General features: G+C 40.0%; 2 protein-coding genes across 4 annotated transcripts in view; both read left to right on the top strand.

The window, feature by feature from the left end:
- The first annotated feature begins 692 nt into the window (after nucleotides 1–692).
- LOC100194624 (aldolase a, fructose-bisphosphate 1) lies at nucleotides 693–8328 on the top strand. Of its 3 annotated transcripts, XM_014159239.2 has the most exons (8): nucleotides 693–761; nucleotides 2988–3115; nucleotides 4586–4704; nucleotides 5128–5394; nucleotides 5797–5957; nucleotides 6854–7112; nucleotides 7378–7577; nucleotides 7844–8328. In XM_014159239.2, exons 3-8 carry the CDS (start codon nucleotides 4593–4595, stop codon nucleotides 7934–7936), a joined length of 1092 nt encoding a protein of 363 aa, XP_014014714.1. In that variant the 5' UTR covers nucleotides 693–761; nucleotides 2988–3115; nucleotides 4586–4592; the 3' UTR covers nucleotides 7937–8328.
- Nucleotides 8329–9475: 1147 nt separating this feature from the next.
- The window catches only part of LOC106579408 (integrin alpha-X), a 63139-nt gene continuing 54009 nt past the window's right edge, over nucleotides 9476–18605 (top strand). Inside the window, exons 1-3 of the mRNA XM_014159297.2 lie at nucleotides 9476–9637; nucleotides 15115–15223; nucleotides 18054–18157. Of these exons, the coding sequence (XP_014014772.1) occupies nucleotides 9595–9637; nucleotides 15115–15223; nucleotides 18054–18157 (256 nt within the window). The 5' untranslated portion in view covers nucleotides 9476–9594. The remainder of the gene's footprint in view (nucleotides 9638–15114; nucleotides 15224–18053; nucleotides 18158–18605) is intronic.

The raw sequence follows: 18605 nt of genomic DNA, 5'->3' as shown, positions 1-18605 counted from the left end.
TAATGAATATATAGCACAACTTTGGATTTCACCCCTGTCTCATAATCAAGTGGTTTAGACCCCATTGGAAGTTTTGATGGACTCGGAGTGAGCTTCTCTTCTTCTCCTGCTTCTACCATGCAGTGCTGGTAGCAAAAGTTATTGCTGTCCTCGTTATGAAATGATCAACTTTACCCTGCATATCTAAAAATGACCTCATATACTGATTGTTTCAACCAAAACTACCAAAACTATTGTTGATGGTGAATCTGAACAATCAAAATAACATCTAATGTAAGCCCCAATCACCATGTAGCCTACCTATAGCCAGATGAGAGTTATGTCTCCGGTGGTAGCTTAGACTACTTTTATTTTCAACAGGCATTTGATAAAAATAACCAAGAAAATTACATTGGTTGTCACTCAACTACTAAAGCTTTATATTGTGCAAGCCATTTTACAAACATTTGAATGCTAAAGGTGACACGCAGATGTGACAGACCAGGAATATGCCTTCCTCTCATTGGTCAGCATGTGAAGCAGCGCACAGCGCGCAATTTGTCAATGCTACTGATTTTGCCTGGGGTTGTTCGGCATTCAAAATTACTTGTAGATCAATGACTGCCAACAAAGTTAAGATATCATTTATAAGTCCACGCAAGATAGACATTTGTCTTCTGCTTTTATCCAACCCACAAATTAGGTTAGAGCGGATGGAGCAGAGCGCAGCACCCAATGAGCAGTTTAGGGGGTTAACTTCCTTGCTCAAGGGAACATCGGCAGTAACTGGCACCTGATTTATTGACAGATGTTTTTCCCCTGCCAGCACTGGATTCGATCCGGCAAAGCTCTGATTATTGACCACTTTTCTAACCTCGACGGTACCGCTGTCCCCCTGCTTAGTTCGACTTAGTTTGCTTAGTTTGACACTGAACGAGAGGACACAGTCATCCGAAAAGATTAGATAATAATTTGAGCAAAAAAAATGGTGTACAAGCAATTCAAATTGATTTTCTGACGATTTTTGGTTTTTCTGGTGCATGCTGCATTTTGATTGGTTTGGGGTCCTTTGCCGGGGACCAATGGATATTGGTTAATCGTTACATCCCTATCATAAACACATGAGAAATGTCTCACCCAGTTTTGACATAATAACTATACTTTGCCCTCATGTTGCATTGAAGTTACATGCTCTTACTTACTGTGTTTAATTGATATGGTTTTGATATGACTAATCATGCAAGCTAAAATGCATAAATAACTGATTAACTTGTCCTAAATACCACATTGTGAAGCACATGTTGAAATTGCATGAGATATAAAAGGACAAAAATGTAATCAAAGAGAGAGCGATACTATTTTCTTCACTATTGGTTATTCCATGCTCTTGATATATTTCGTAATTTGAGACTACACTAAAGGCGAGAAAGCTCATGCTGCAATCAGTATAACTTTGAGTGGGGCTGATTCTCAACTTTGTGTTACTTTATTTCAGGAAGTTAACAGTTTATTTCAGTGCCTCAGTCTCCGGCACATTGGCCATGTGTCATTGTTGGTAATTCCTCAGCTATCGTACTGCAGGTTTCCATGGTAAAACTGAGGTTGCCTCGAATACTATTTCAGACACGACAAACAGCTTCTCACAACCCTAAAGATGTGACATGAGCTGTCTCATATCACATTATGACTTGCCCCAGCATTTGGCCAACATTTGGCAGCTGCAGCCCACTTTTACTCTCACAGTGAACACACAAGGCCTTCAGAGTTCTTTCATACACCACACAACATTTAAAGGAGATGAGATGTGTCAAAAACAAACAGTGAGTAAACTTCACAAACAAACAAATATATATAGAGTCAGAAAGTGAAACAAACTCGAGGTCAGACAAGTCCAATGTTTTCATGCATGTACAACCTTTGCCAAGACACCCACCTGACCCCGTCCTGCCAAGCAAAGGCCATAGAAGGTCAAGAAAAGGTCAAGGATCATCACACAGTGTTGCCATGTCTGGATTGGATTTCTATGAGCAGGTTAGCCATGTTGCTCTTTCAAAACATTCTAACTGGTGAAACTCTGTGAACTCACAGCTGGTTAGCTAGTTACACTTTATAATAACTTAACTAGTTACAGTTTATAATAACTTTCATTATTTAGCCATTGTAAATGTTCATGAATATTTATACATGTTTAAAATGCTTCTTCATTCATTATAAATGTTATAAATGCTTATGAATTGTAATGCTGATAAACGTTTACAAATAATGAAATACTTATTTACTCATAGTGTATAAATTCTTATTCATGAAATGTATTATTAACATGCAAAATAAAGCAGGCTTATTGTGAGAGTTGAGCGTTTTATTGAGTATTTCAGATGGAGGAAAAGGAATCTCATTTGAATAGACATTACCAGAGTAGAATCACTCCTGATTCAAACTGGTAGGAGAACGCCTACATGCAGTTTCCACCTTTTGAAACGATGTGGTTTTTAATACCTTATACGACTTGTCATAAGCATCTCCATTGAAAACTTTCTACATAGACAGACAGAAAATATTTTCACTCAAGGCCCTTGATTCTCTATCGTTGATAGTTTTATTCCAACCTGAATATTTGTCTACATTTATTCCCCAACCCTCTCATCCCATGGCCTCTCAGATATTTTCCCCTCTCTTCCATTGATTTTGCTTCATATTACCCTCTTTTTACTCCTATATGGTCCAGTTGGTAGAGCATGGTTTTTGCAACGTAATGATGATCACCATATGGAAAGTCGCTTTAGATAAAACTGTTTGCTAAATGGCATGTATCATATTGTTTAATGTGCACCCACTCTTATCTGTTCTCCTCACCATCCTTCTCTCCCTCTCACCATCTCCTGCTCATCGCCCATTGATTCCCTCTTTGCCCTTTCCCAGATAGCATGGGACGCCTAGCTGCGTTACACTAACCCGTTTTTTTTTTAATGCCACCGCCCTTCTCCGGTTGCTTGCCATTCTTTTTTTAGCCGGCGGCTGAAATGTGAGGGGTCACAATAGGAGGATAAAAAGTGTCCCAGGCAGGCCAGGAGGTTGTCACGAACTTTAGTCGGATCTTCTCCCCTCTCTTCTCCCAGCTCTCCACCAACCCTCCAAGGTAAATTCATCGAATCATATCTTAATAAGAGGGAAATTCATTCGTTTTTTCCCAGTACTTATATCTTACTAAGATATTTATCATATCTTAATAAGAATAAAAGTATGTATTTATTTATTTTAATCTAGGATAGCTCTGGCTGCTTGCACTTTATATTGTGTGTGATATAGAATTGAAAGAGCACTGCAAACATTGTTTGCTGGCATGATAAAACGTATATGAAACTGCAAGAGCAAATGCATGAGTAGAATTTTCAGAAGCATCGTTGTTATTATACGATCAATGGTGCATCAATGCTAATCAACATTTTATGCATGCATTAGACACATCTCTATGCTAAAAACATTCATACAAGAGGAATCTCTTAAATGCTCACTCAAGCTAGCATACCACAATGTTGCTTTGCTACATTAGGTATCATTATTTCTTTGCTTTACGCTAGCCTGCTTAGACCAAAAAGTGGAAATGACTCACTAATTGCTTTTACTCACGCTGCACACTTTTAACTTAGCCTATACTGTACTTAACTGTACTGTACTACAGCTACAGCACATAATGTTATCTATATAGATCTGAGTTAGCAACTGAAGGAGGCTGCACACATGCACACACAGTACCCTTCTACATAACCACTCTGAGAGAAACACGAGGTGCTTTGGTAACAGCTGCCGTGTTCCAATGTTTATATTTAGTTTGACCTATTGGATTGAGTGGTACTGTGACAAGAGGGTTGGATAAAGGAGGTGTAGTGTGAGTAGTGGAGGGGAGAGGAGGGGGGAGCAGCCAATGGAAAGGTCAGGGTTAAGAGAGACTAGAAAATGGAAAAAGTCATTCACATGCCTATCATGGCTGTGGGGGTGGCTGCTGCAACAGATACCAGAGCTTAACATGCAGTAGGCAGGCGTGCAAATTATAGACAGAAAGACAGACAACAACAGTCACACAGCAATCTCAAATGGACAGACAAACAGACAGGCAACCACAGCTCTACAGCACTCTCAAACAGACAGACAACAGTCACACAGCACTCTCAAGCAGACCTATTGTAAGACAACAACAGTCATATAACTCTATCAGACTGACAGACAGAGAAACAGAAACAGATTATGGGGCATGTTAAGCCTATATATTACAAAAGAGGAAGACAGACACAAATAGTAAATTTGAATGATGTACAGACAATCACCCAAACCGACAGAGCAAATACTTGCCAATTTCTTCATCCATAGCTTACTTCCCTTTTCTTTGAACCTTTACACATACTGTCATTTTACGGTGAAAGTAGTATACACTCTTTTCACGTCACTGACTGCTTTTCATGAAATATACCTTTGTTTATTTGCTACTTATCTATTTCTGTTTATTTGCTACTTATCTATTTCTGTATGCGCTTCTGTGTATCTCAAGCCCTCTCTCTCCCCTCAGAATTTGAAACATTATCACCCCACTCTTTCTCTTCCTTCTGATAAGAGTCAAAATGCCTCACGCATTCCCCTTCCTCACTCCTGATCAGAAGAAGGAGCTCAGTGACATCGCTCTCAAGATCGTCGCCAAGGGCAAGGGAATCCTCGCCGCTGACGAGTCTACCGGTACGCAAAGCTGGCCAACAGAAACTGGTTGCACACAAAATATTAAACACACACACACACCAATGGAAAGAAAAGGCACCCATATTTTATGACATGCAAAGACATACTCATAATCAGATCAACTACATTGTCACAATGTACACAATGAGTGTTTTTTCACCTTATATTACCTACTTCAAAACATTTCATGAGAACCAACAAGTAATACCACACTTCAGCTTAAAATGCTACATTCAAAATCCTACAACCGTTTCATAGTTCAGTTCAAGTTCATTTTATTTAATTCACATGGCTAAGGACAATTGAACTACTGAATTGTGCAAATTCGGAATTCAGTTTAACCATAGAGATATAACATAATATCTGTTTTATTTCATTCTGTGAGTCTAACCCTCATTCCCTATCTCTCTTTCCCCCCAACAGGCAGCGTTGCCAAGCGCTTCCAGAGCATCAATACTGAGAACACTGAGGAGAACAGGAGGCTGTACCGTCAGCTCCTCTTCACCGCCGACGATCGCGCCGGTCCTTGCATTGGTGGCGTCATCTTCTTTCACGAGACCCTGTACCAGAAGACCGATGCCGGCAAGACCTTCCCCGAGCACGTCAAGTCCAGAGGCTGGGTTGTAGGCATCAAGGTTGACAAAGGTGTTGTCCCCCTCGCTGGAACCAATGGAGAGACCACCACCCAGGGTAAGGAGGAAGAATAGGATGAATCGATGGCATTCCCCACTAATGGGAATACATACATACATACAGTACAACAACATACAATCATTTGTTTATAAGATCAAAAATGATTTTATATTATTCCAACCTAGCTACAATACTCAGTGGCCTAGTGGCCTAATGGTTAGAGTGTCCTCCCTGAGATTGGAAGGTTGTGAGTTCAATCCCTAGTTGAGTCATACCAAAATGGGACCAATGCATCTTCACTTGGCAATAAGGAGATAGATTGGGGGTAAGGCTCTGCAATAGACTACTGTCCTGGTCATGTACTTGTACATCAAGCTGCCTTGAGATAGGTTCTGGTTTGTGCAAGGCTACTTACAAGATACCTTACTCATCTCTATTTTCAATCCATTTCTCCGTCAGGTCTGGATGGCCTGTATGAGCGTTGCGCCCAGTACAAGAAGGACGGTTGTGACTTCGCCAAGTGGCGTTGTGTGCTGAAGATCACCTCCACCACCCCTTCCCGCCTGGCCATCATGGAGAATTGCAATGTTTTGGCTCGTTATGCCAGTATCTGCCAGATGGTAAGAATCACACAGCCCTTTCTTAAGGCCTCAGGGGTCTTGTTAGTTCATTAGCTCGGGTAGTTAAAGCACATTGCCACCAATGGCAAAGCTGTGGATTCAATTCTCCTATGGCCCACAAGTTACCTTAGAATCATTGACTCTATTGAGACATGCGGGTTAAACTTTCATGAAATAAGCAATTATAAATGTATTAAATTCTAATAAATTCCTCAGAAATGATTACACTTTTATAAAATCATAGTATCAGAAAACACAGGTAAGTGTAGAGCAGGGATGGGCAACTGGCGGCCCCCGGCAGTCAGAGTTTCAACTTAGTTAGAATAGTAAGATACACAAAGTGCAATTTTTTTATTTTGTTGTTCATCAGCAGTTTTTGTTATGTCAGTCACTGATAGTCAATTAGTCCATGTCAGCTACATTTATTTAGATTGATGAGTTAATTTAGCAGCCAGCTGTTTAAACGTGTTATCGTGGTTGAATTACCGGCCGAGGGGCCCCCACTGATTTTGTTAGTCAGTCTCACTCAGATATCCTATTAAAAATGACTAAATCTTCTCCCTGCCCCAAAATTTGTAGAATTGCATTTAATTAGTTCTAAAATTACAGAATCTTCTCTCCGCCCCATGACAAAATGTGTAGAACTAAAACACTGTCTGTCCACTGTTAAGAGGGGGGCGATTAACTGCAGCCCCTCATGATGAGTTCAGATTTTTTGTGGCCCCCACCCACATCAAAGTTGCTAATCCATGCTGTAGAGGGATAGAGAGGAAAGATAGGAGGAGAGCCACTCACCTTTAAGGCTTTACTGATTGGACTGTTAACTGTCATGGTCAACAATATGCTCCGTTGGCTAAAAGTATATTTAGGTACTCATGACCTCTTCCCTCTTCTAGCATGGCATTGTCCCCATTGTTGAGCCCGAGATCCTCCCCGACGGTGACCACGACCTGAAGCGCACCCAGTACGTGACTGAGAAGGTCCTGGCCGCAATGTACAAGGCTCTGTCCGACCACCACGTCTACCTGGAGGGTACCCTCCTGAAGCCCAACATGGTCACTGCCGGACACTCCTGCTCACACAAGTACACCCACCAGGAGATCGCCATGGCCACCGTCACGGCCCTGCGCCGCACCGTGCCCCCAGCAGTTCCTGGTGAGCGGCCGACAACACACTGAATACAGCATAATATACAGCACGATACACATATACATTTCTAAACATCCACCTTCCCCCTCACTCACTCACCATGAATATGGCACTTTCACATACAGTATGTAGTTACAATATTATATATTTTATTATTGTGTATATTTCACATACAATTGTGTTGTATGTGAAATATACAATGTGTTGTTGTATCTTCTTTAGATAGGTTTTTACAAAAAATAACCTTTCTTCTTCCCCTCTTCACCCACAGGCGTCACCTTCCTGTCCGGTGGCCAGTCTGAGGAGGAGGCATCCATCAACCTGAACGTCATGAACCAGTGTCCCCTGCACAGGCCATGGGCATTGACGTTTTCCTATGGCCGTGCCCTCCAGGCATCCGCCCTGAAGGCATGGGGTGGCAAACCTGGGAACGGCAAGGCTGCCCAGGAGGAGTTCATCAAGAGAGCTCTGGTATGAATAACCAAATATATTTTTCAAATTTTGAAAAAAAATTGTGCATATATTCCAAGTGTGATTGTCATATATTTGGCATTATATATAAAAAATATTGTAATATATTTTGCTCATATTTCAAATGCGATTATTTATGTCTGTAGAGAGGCTACATGTTTATATTATGGACGTATAGGAAGCCACAATGTAAATTCCACATTTAGAAAATATCAGCAGAAAACAAGTTTATGTTGTTCTTATGTTGTTATTCTTTCCTTCCAAAGGCCAACAGCCTGGCCTGCCAAGGCAAGTATGTCGCTTCCGGAGACAGCGCCGCCGCTGGAGATTCACTGTTCGTGGCCAACCACGCTTATTAGGCATGGACACTCACCAGTATCCCTCTCCTAACCCTCCCACCATCTCCCTGTCCCCGCCACCCTCCCCGACATGGGGAGTGCCATGTCTTATTCGGCACCTCCTAAGAAGCCGTCTCTACTCGACCCTCTGCAACATTACTCGTTTGATACCTCAGTACGGAGAAAGAGAGAGGAACGGAAACCTTTCTTTGGGCTCTTGCTTCAGAGAGAAGATTACAAAAAAAATGTGTTCTGCCTCCATTCCCTCTCCCTACCATTTCACACCTTTTTTAAGGTGAAGAGATTCCCATCGTTGTGTTTTTACACAACATGTAATATTATTCCTGGGTCTGTAACACCTAACTCAGTATAATGTTTGTACTGGAGCCATGGAATAAAGTATGTATCCATAATATGTTGCTTTGCTTCCTTCCTTATTGTATTTCAAAGTAACTGACAATTTACACAACATTATTGAGCATCCTGCTCGGCGCAAATGACTACTTCCTTTTTATTTAGAATGTACTGTTGGATGTCGATGTCGATAAATATTACCATAGGAAAAAAAAGCAAGACGAGGAGAGACTGTTTAATGTTGACATTCCAACAAAAAGGCTTTTCTCAAGACCAGTATCACTGAACAATGCACTATAGCAAACAAGAAGGCAAATTCTTACAAATAAGGCATTTGTAAGAATTTATAATAGTAATAACAGAAATTACTGAAAATATTATCAAGAATATCCACCGGGTGGTACCAGCAGTTAACAGCAAATAGAGAGCAAAGCAGTTGACCTCAACATGGGGCTGTTATGAAAGTACAAATGACTATGTAAAAAAATGGTTGTATATTCTGTTGACTGCATACATTAATTGGGGGAGAATGTGCATACAAAAGTATCCAAATAAAAGTGCTTCATCATAGTCATCTTCATAATAATAATAATCATTATCTACATAAGCATCATCGTCATCATCATGATCCTCAAACTTGTAAACCTTTATCACACCAGATAAAGAGGAGCAAAACAGATAAATATGGACAAAGCAAGAAGGCCAATTGAGCTACAGCAGACAAAGACAGACAGAAAGTGAAAGAAAGAGAGGAATATTATAATTACATTCAGCTATGGCCCAAATTTTACTTGAGCGGGTGGTTAAACAGTGCAAATTGACTCAGAAATATATATCTTATTTGACAAAAACAGAATAATTTCAAACCTTAACTACAATGAGATACGATCACATATGCCTCTCTATTTATGCGTGGGAATAGTTAGGAAAATATTCCTTAAATTGAAATAACTTTGAGCTGATTTCCTGGTGATTTTACAGTATTTTATGTCAAACAATGAAAAATAATAAATAAATAAAACATTTGTTATTGTTTTTTCCATAAATAAAATCACCTGGGAGCCAAATTTGGCCTGCGTGCTGCCTATTGGGGAATCCTGTTATACAGCAAGAGAAAGGGGGAAAGCTAAATAGAGAGAGAGTGGAAAAGATTGGATAAAATATTGTTAGCGTTTCACCCCATCAGTTCAGCTGCTACTTGGAACTATCCCCAAATTTTTTTAGTTGAAGCCATTTCCTCTATATCAAGTTCCTCTTTTCAAACTGACACAACCTTAAGACCTCAGAACTCAGACCTCTCCTTCTATTTGCATGTCCATGGGAGAATGACAATGGATTGGATAATACCTCTTTCATTCTACTTATCAGGTAGGCAAAATATATTTACTGTAACATTGCGGGATATAATAATGTTCCGTTTTAATAATGTTCAGTCCATAGTCTGCCAATATTTGACTTCTTTTAGTCATTTTTGGTATCATCCAATGACATAAAACATGTACATTTGGAAAGAGGTTGGAATATAAGTCAGGGAAGCTTCTTTAAATGCGTAGCAATTGGATACTAATCCCAGATGATTGATTGTCTTCCCATACATAAATGCTTGATAGAGACTATTATACTTTTACACATAAAACTTACTGTAATATATTTACAGTCTTGGTTTTGCATCTCCACAGGCTACATTTGTGCCAGTTTTTGCAGTTTCATTGATACATTTTAGACATCCTCAGTTCTCACTTGTCATCTTTCCTTCTCGTACAAAACTCCTACAACTACTATTACTGCTACTACTACTAGTACTACTACTACTACTACTACTACTACTACTACTACTACTACTGCTACTACTACTACAGTCGCAACTTTTTGGCTTGCTACACTACTACTAAAGCCCTGTTTCCATAGAAATCTATCTCCATATAATGTGTGGGTGTAAGTAAATGCAAGCGTACATTTTATGTTGAAACCTTGTGGTAGGAAACTCGATGAAGTCACAGGTTATTGCCTCCCTCAGACCATGTTGGGTTCTCTAGTTCCTTAATAGAGGGCTATACCAGTATTATTGAAAGTGTTGCATGCTTACAGCTATGAAAATGTTTCTATGCTTTTACACATGAAACTTACATAGTGTAATTATGAACCTGTCCATGATGCACAAACATCAGCCCCTTTATCACATAATGTATTGTAAGACTTGCTACAATATAAGCATTAATTACACTATATGTTCTTGTTATACGACACCATTCTGTATACTTCTGGTCCTTCTTTGGACACTGTGTTAACAACCCTCCAGACGAGCTTCAATGCCATACAACTCTCCTTCCGTGGCCTCCAACTGCTCCTAAATACAAGTAAAACTAAATGCATGCTCTTCAACCGATCACTGCCTGCACCTGCCCGCCTGTCCAGCATCACTACTCTGGACGGTTCTGACTTAGAATATGTGGACAACTACAAATACCTAGGTGTCTGGTTAGACTGTAAACTCTCCTTCCAGACTCACATCAAACATCTCCAATCCAAAGTTAAATCTAGAATTGGCTTCCTATTTCGCAACAAAGCATCCTTCACTCATGCTGCCAAACATACCCTCGTAAAACTGACCATCCAACCGATCCTCAACTTCGGCGATGTCATTTACAAAATAGCCTCCAATACCCTACTCAACAAACTGGATGCAGTCTATCACAGTGCCATCCGTTTGTCACCAAAGCCCCATATACTACCCACCACTGCGACCTGTACACTCTCGTTGGCTGGCCTTCGCTTCATAATCGTCGCCAAACCCACTGGCTCCAGGTCATCAACAAGACCCTGCTAGGTAAAGTCCCCCCTTATCTCCACTCACTGGTCACCATAGCAGCACCCACCTGTAGCACGCGCTTCAGCAGGTATATCTCTCTGGTCACCCCCAAAGCCAATTCCTCCTTTGGCTGTCTCTCCTTCCAGTTCTCTGCTGCCAATGACTGGAACGAACTACAAAAATCTCTGAAACTGGAAACACTTATCTCCCTCACTAGCTTTAAGCACCAGCTGTCAGAGCAGCTCACAGATCACTGCACCAGTACTTAGCCCATCTATAATTTAGCCCAAACAACTACCTTCCCCTACTGTATTTATTTATTTGATTTATTTTGCTCCTTTGCACCCCATTATTTATTTCTACTTTGCACTTTCTTCTACTACAAATCTACCATTCCAGTGTTTTACTTGCTATATTGTATTTACTTTGCCACCATGGCCTTTTTTGCCTTTGCCTCCCTTATCTCACCTCATTTGCTCACATTGTATATAGACTTATTTTTCTACTGTGTTATTGACTGTATGTTTGTTTTACTCCATGTGTAACTGTGTTGTTGTGTGTTGTCGAACTGCTTTGCTTTATCTTGGCCAGGTCGCAATTGTAAATGAGAACTTGTTCTCAACTTGCCTACCTGGTTAAATAAAGGTGAAATAAAAATAAAAAATAAAATAAAATAAAATACACAGTACACCGTATAACAATATAAACACAACATGTAAAGTATTGGTCCCATGTTTCATGAAATTAAATAAAAGATCCCTGAAATGTTCCATACGCACAAAAAACATATTTGTCTCAAATTTGTTTACATCCCTGTTAGTGAGCATTTATCCTTTGCCAAGATAATCCATCCACCTGACAGGTGTGGCAAATCAAGAAGCTGATTAAACAGCATGATCATTACACAGGTGCACATTGTGCTAGGGACAATAAAAGGCCACTCTAAAATGTTTTATCACACAACACAATGCCAAAGATGTCTCAAGTTTTGAGAGAACGTGCAGTTGGCATGCTGACTGCAGGAATGTCCACCAGAGCTGTTGCCAGAGAATTACAGTAAATGTTCATTTATATACCATAAGCTGCCTCCAACATCGTTTTCGAGAATTTAGCAGTACGCCCAACTGGCCTCACAACCGCAGACAATGTTGTATGGCGTCGTGTGGGCGAGCAGTTTTCTCATGTCAACATTGTAAACAGAGTGCCCCGTGGTGGATGTGTGGTAATGGTGTGGGCAGGCATAAGCTATGTGTATGTTGTGGGCAGGCATAAGCTATCACCTCATGTTTCAGCATGATAATACACAGCCCCATGTTGCAAGGACCTGTACACAACTCCTGGAAGCAAATATCCCAGTTCTTCCATGGCCTGCATACTCACCAGACACGTCACCCATTGAGCATGTTTGGGATGCTCTGGATCGACATGTACAACAGCATGTTCCAGTTCTCACTTATATTCAGCAACTTCGCACAGCCCTTTAAGAGGAGTGGGACAACATTCCACAGGCCACAATCAACAGCCTGATCAACATTATGCGAAGGAGATGTGTCACGCTGCATGAGGCAAATGGTGGTCACACCAGATACTGACTGTTTTTCTGATCCACGCCCTAAACTTTTTTTAAGGTATCTGTAACCAACAGATGCATATCTGTATTCCCAGTCATGTGAAATCCATAGTTTAGGGCCTAATGAATTTATTTCAATTGACTGATTTCCTTATATAAACTATAACTCAGTAAAATCTTTGAAATTGTTGCATGTTGCGATAATAGTTTTGTTCAGTATATATTGCCAAATGGTTTAGTGTGTGGGTGTACTGTGTTGCAACTTGTCACCAAGAGGTCATCAATTCATGCATGTAAATGCTTATTAGACATCAGTGTTATGTTCAAGACCACCTAAAGCGAGACCGATTCAACACCGGAGGGATTCGAGTCTGAGTCAAGACCACGACCGGAGGGGGGCGAGACCAATTCAAGACCGAGACCAGGAGGGGGACAAGAGGTCCGAGACCAAGTCAAGAATGAGACCAGAAAAATGAGTCCAATTCAAGAACATGTTTGGAATTTTATCGCCAACATAATAAGAGTTCAAAAAGTCCAGTATTTCTGTGATCATATTTCAGAAGAACGTTCAGATTCTTTAGACAATAAGAATGGTGAAAAAATGCATGCTCAGGGCAAATGGAGCCACTCCACAAATTATTACGAACCCAAAAACAGTGGGGAACAATGTGGGCCTTCTACGCTTTCAGAGAAAGACAAAGGATTTATAAAATAATAAACATTTTAATAATTAGATTATTCTTTTCAAAGACGTTCTAATTTAATCTATTCAGTTTTCGTTAGAAAGGAAAGAGAATAGAAAAAAAGATCCAATCAGGATTTTATATGGTGGTCTATGGTCATTGGCTAGTTGTTCAGAAGCTTGATAAAAGGCATCTGCCATTCAACTGTATTAGGGAAAAATGTTGGAGTGATAGTGGAGTCAACCAATCACATTGACTTCACATTAATAAAAGCTAGCTAGCTAGACCATGGGAAAACGTATGGAAACTTTTGTCTTCTCGGCCAACAGGTCACTGTGCAATAGCGAGCAGTAGTTTTCCCACGGTCTAGCTAGCTAGCTTTTGTTGTAGGCTAGTTTCCAGCGGCTGCAGCAGGTATTATCAAAGAGGATGATGTTGCTAATTTGTTAGCTTTTCCCTTTTCAAGATTAACTTTCAACAAGAAGTTAAGTTTCAAATTATCATCATCTGTTGAGTGGAACTGTGATTTTCATTGCAGCTGTAATGCTGTTGATAGCCATCTCTTTGAAAACAACTTGTGTGTGAAACATTGCTGCATTTAAACTTTAGATCACCTGTTACTTTGTGTGCTAAACGTTAAAAGTTTTTTGCAATGGGAAGTAATAGTTGTACATTTTGATTGGGAAATGCTTAGCCTAATGGTTGTGTTTTTGTATTCTTAAGATTTTGACCTAATGGCTTATTATGTTCGAGTGAATGGACTGCTTATCATCATGCTGTGTGTGACTGCCGTCTTTCCATCTGCCATATGCAGTGGTGTTGTGGTGCCTGGAGAAATGCGCCCTGTGTGAAAAATCCTTTGTCTTCCTATAGATTTGTCAGATTTTCACTCTCAAATCATAAACAAATAACAAATGTATGTTCTAAGTCCACAACAATGCTTAAACCATATCAGGAGACTGTTTTTGAAGTCGGGGATTTTTTTTTAAATAAATATTTTTGCAGGGTGTAGTTGCCCTTTAATTCGAATGAGCAAAACAAATGCTCTCCCCATTGATACAAATCAGCATTATATAATTCTGTCAGGTTGGCCTACATTGTAGTCAACATTTTATTGGGAAGGGATTTTGGGAAAGCCTTTAGAAATGTTCATGACGAATGAATTGTGCATCGCAAATAGCCTACTAACCAAGACTATGGACCAAACCTTTTCAAGTTAGCATTTACTGGTCGATACCAGAAGTTGAAACGACTTTCCTACCTACCAGCTACCGATGTCATTCTTTTGTGAGCTGCTCCATGCAACAACCAGTTGAGAGCTGCACGCTCTTTCTGCCTGCAAATGATATTCCGTTGAAATTAGGTGTGAAATTAATGTGTGCTGCACACGTGGATATATTTCATGTGCTTTGCGATTGTGTAGGCTACTTTGTGCATGTTTTTCTGTTGTCCTACATAATTAATAAGTTGTATACCTCCACTACACTACTTCGATATGCAACAGTAGGGATTAAGAAATGAGTATAGGCAATGCCCACTGAAAAAAAAGTTGGTATAGGGCGTATACCTGTGTATATCCTCCAATCAGTGGCGGTTGGTGCCATTTAACATGAGGGAGGACCAACCTCCACTAGCTGTCCCAGTCAAGTTTTTGAGATCGATTTTTGAGATCGGTTTCAATATCTTACACTCTTAAATAGATTCTCATACATGTTTTGAAAGAAAATGTGGAATGTTTGGGTTGCGGTAATGCTGTTTCTGATATATTTTCTCCTTTGCTTAGTGCCTCAAGGTGCTTTGGCTTTTAACATTGACCCTGTGGCTTGGAAGTATGTCAGCGAACCTGCTGCTGCTGGGTTTGGATACAAGGTGGAACAGAGGAACCCAACAAGGTAAGAGAAAGCATATAGCTCATGGAGATAAGTCTAGTGACTTGGTTTGACTTTTTCTTTCTTTTTCGAAAATGTGATTTTCCTCAGCGGCCAGTGTATTAGGTACACAAAAATTGTTCGTAGTGGCTTGCTATATAAAGCAGGCAGACAAGCATCAAGGTATTCAGTTACTGTTCGATTGAATGTTAGAATGGGAGAAAGAAGTGACCTAAGCGACTTTGAGCATGGTATGATCATTGGTGCCAGGTGTGCCGGTCCAAGTATCTCAGAAATGTCCGGCCTCCTGGGCTTTTCACGCACAAGAATGGTGCTATAAACAAAAAAACATCCAGTCAGTGGCAGTCCTGTGGGTGAAAACAGCTCATTGATGAGAGGTCGAAGGAGAATGGCAAGAATCATGCAAGCTAACAGGCGCGACACAAACAGGCAAATAACGCAGTACAACAGTGTTGTGCAGAACGGCATCTCAGAACTCACAACTCGTCGGTCCTTGTCATGGATGGGCTATTGCAGCAGATGACTACACAGCTAAAAACAAGAAGTGGCTCCAGTGGGCACGCAATCACCAACACTGGACAATTGAGGAGTGGATGAAACATTGCCTGGTCCGACAAATCCCGGTTCCTGTTGCGTCAGGATTTGCCGTAAGCAGCATGAGTCTATCGCCACATCCTGTCTGGTGTCCATGGTACAGGCTGGTGGCAGGGGTGTAATGGTGTGGGGATTTTTTTTCCTGGCACACGTTAGGTCCCTTGATACCAATTGAACAACGTTTCCATGCCTGAAGAACTCAGGCTGTTCTGAAGGCAAATGGGAGTCCAACCCAGAACTAGATGGATGTACCTAATAAACTGCATATTTCCACACTATGATGTTGGAATAATACTGTGAAACTGATGATAATGTCCTTTCAGTGTAAGAGCTGTGTGAAAAGGCTGTCTGAAATTTCAGCCTGTTTTGGTGGGATGGAGTTTTGGTCTGCCTGGTGCCATCACCAGGCGGTAAATTAGGTAATAGACCAAAAAGAAAGAGAGCTCCAAACCTCTCTGCTAATAACAGATATTTTTAAGTTTTCCCCTCCTGACTCAGACCACTCCCAGAACGTTCTAGCAAAATTTTGGCTTGAGAAATCGCTTTATATATAGTCACGTCCTGACCATGGTAAGCTGTTATTTTCTATGGTAGAGTAGGTCAGGGCGTGACAGGGGGGTTTTCTAGTTTAGTTTTTCTATGTTGTTATGTTCTAGTTTTGTATTTCTATGTTGGGTTGTTCTAGTTTTTGTATTTCTATGTTGGGCTTTGTTTGAGATGATCTCCAATTAGAGGCAGCTGGTCATCGTTGTCTCTAATTGGAGGTCATATTTAAGTTGGTGTTTGTCCCACCTGGGTTTGTGGGAGATTATTTTTTGAGTAGTGTTTGTTTCACCTCTGCGTCACGGTTTGTTGTTTTGTTTATTACGTTTATATTGCATAGTTTCACAGGTTAAATAAAAATGTGGAACGACACACACGCTGCACCTTGGTCCTCTCATTCCTACGACTACCGTGACATATATTTATATTTTTTTAACAATCAAAGTAAGATAATTTAATGTTTCCCAGAAATGATTTGATATTTAGAAAAATAAATGGCTGTATTTGACCTTTAACATGTTTGCTTGGGGTTTTTAGTACAAGGGTATTTTAATACTTTTTTAATAGTTAGCCTTTTTGTCTTCATTTCAAATGTACATAAAAAAGAATCCTTTGATGAACCAAACTAGTATAATATCAAAGCAATGCTATGCTTTTGCCTTAATTTGTCTTAATTTCAAATAAGAACTTCTGATAAACCAAACTACCAAGCCAAGTTCAGATACAACAGCCAGCATAAGACGAGATAAGACAAAACTAGCCATTTTTACAGATGCAGTAAAGAGATCAATTTAACGCAGACTGTGGGGATAGAAAAAGGATGCCGGATTGGCGCACCTTCAACAAATCTGATCTAACAAAGTGGATATTCTTCAAATCCGCCATGATTAATATATTGTAACAGGCCAACAATGTAGTTACTTAAGTCTGATTTTGATATTTGGCTGTTTTAACGGCATAACATTTAGAAGTTGTCCCTTTTCAGGTTTAGAAGAGGTGACTGCTAAATGCTAAGTCCCGTTCGTATAAGCTATTAGCATGGCTAGCATACAGAAATCGGTGGTGATAGTCAAAGCCGTTTTTAACTGTAATGCAGTTGATTGGTGAAGATGACATGAATATGTATTGGGGTTGACATCCATACAAGCATTAAAACACGATTTTTACCTCAACATAGTGTGAAATACACATAAGTAATAGCCTAAATGTAGACACATTTTTCTGGATGGCAATAAGGAGATTCGGGATCTTTCCCCCATGTGTTTCCATGGCATTTCCATTGTTTTGGTCGAGTTCCATTGACTTCTTTACTGTATCGGGCATTCAGATCAAACAGATGAGACTTTGTGACTTGTCAGAGAAATATTAGCAAGGCTAGCTATATCTGCAACAAAATAGCTAGCTAGCCATCTGCTTGGCTAAAACAAAATGTTAGCGCATTGTTCTCTGATTGGCTAAATGGATCAGTCTCGTCGCAAAACTTTAGCTCAAGATTTGACATGTTGAATCTTGGAAACTCCAGCAGCCGACTTGAGACGTTCTAAAACTAGACCGTTCAGATCAAGTAAACTTTGTTCTAAATCTGCATAACAATGTCTTGTCGCATCTTATGTATCTGAACTTGGCTTTATAATTTTGGGTGTTTTATTTTTGTCATTTAATATAACATAAACATACCTTTGACCTCTATCACAAGCCTGCTTATAAGTGCCCCCATGGTGCAGTATGAGCAAAATAGGAGGGGACAAGTTTACCGATGCCTGGTCAGAGATTCATCTTGCACACCATTGTCAATACAAGGTATGTATGGTAGAATATACTAATGAAATATGTCTGTTCATTAGCAATGGGACATTTCTTGATTACTGTTGAGCCTACCTGTGTTGTCGGATGAAAACCTTGTAATTCTATTTTTGCCAATTTAACATCTTCTTTTTTACATGTAATAAAGGAGTTACTTCCCTAAATGTACTATAAACATTATATGACTCTAGGACCAACAAAATGTATTCAAAATAGCTTTGGGAGTTTGATAATCATATGTTCGTTAACAGTAAAATATGGCAGTTTTTTCCTTTTCCTAAAAAGTTGATATTTTGGAGACATGAGGTTTTCATCTGACAGTGACAATAGACTTCTGTAGAATAAGAGATGAGTTGAGAGATGGTACTTGACTAATCTCTAACAAGAAAATCTAATAATATATTTTTTTTGGGGGGGGGGGGGGTGTCTAATAATGCAAATACAA

Source organism: Salmo salar, chromosome ssa19 (assembly GCF_905237065.1).
Source record: "Salmo salar chromosome ssa19, Ssal_v3.1, whole genome shotgun sequence".
Classification (NCBI taxonomy): Eukaryota; Metazoa; Chordata; class Actinopteri; order Salmoniformes; family Salmonidae; genus Salmo; species Salmo salar.
The sequence above is the reverse complement of the archived record's forward strand: the minus strand, read 5'-3'. Positions and strand labels throughout refer to the sequence as shown.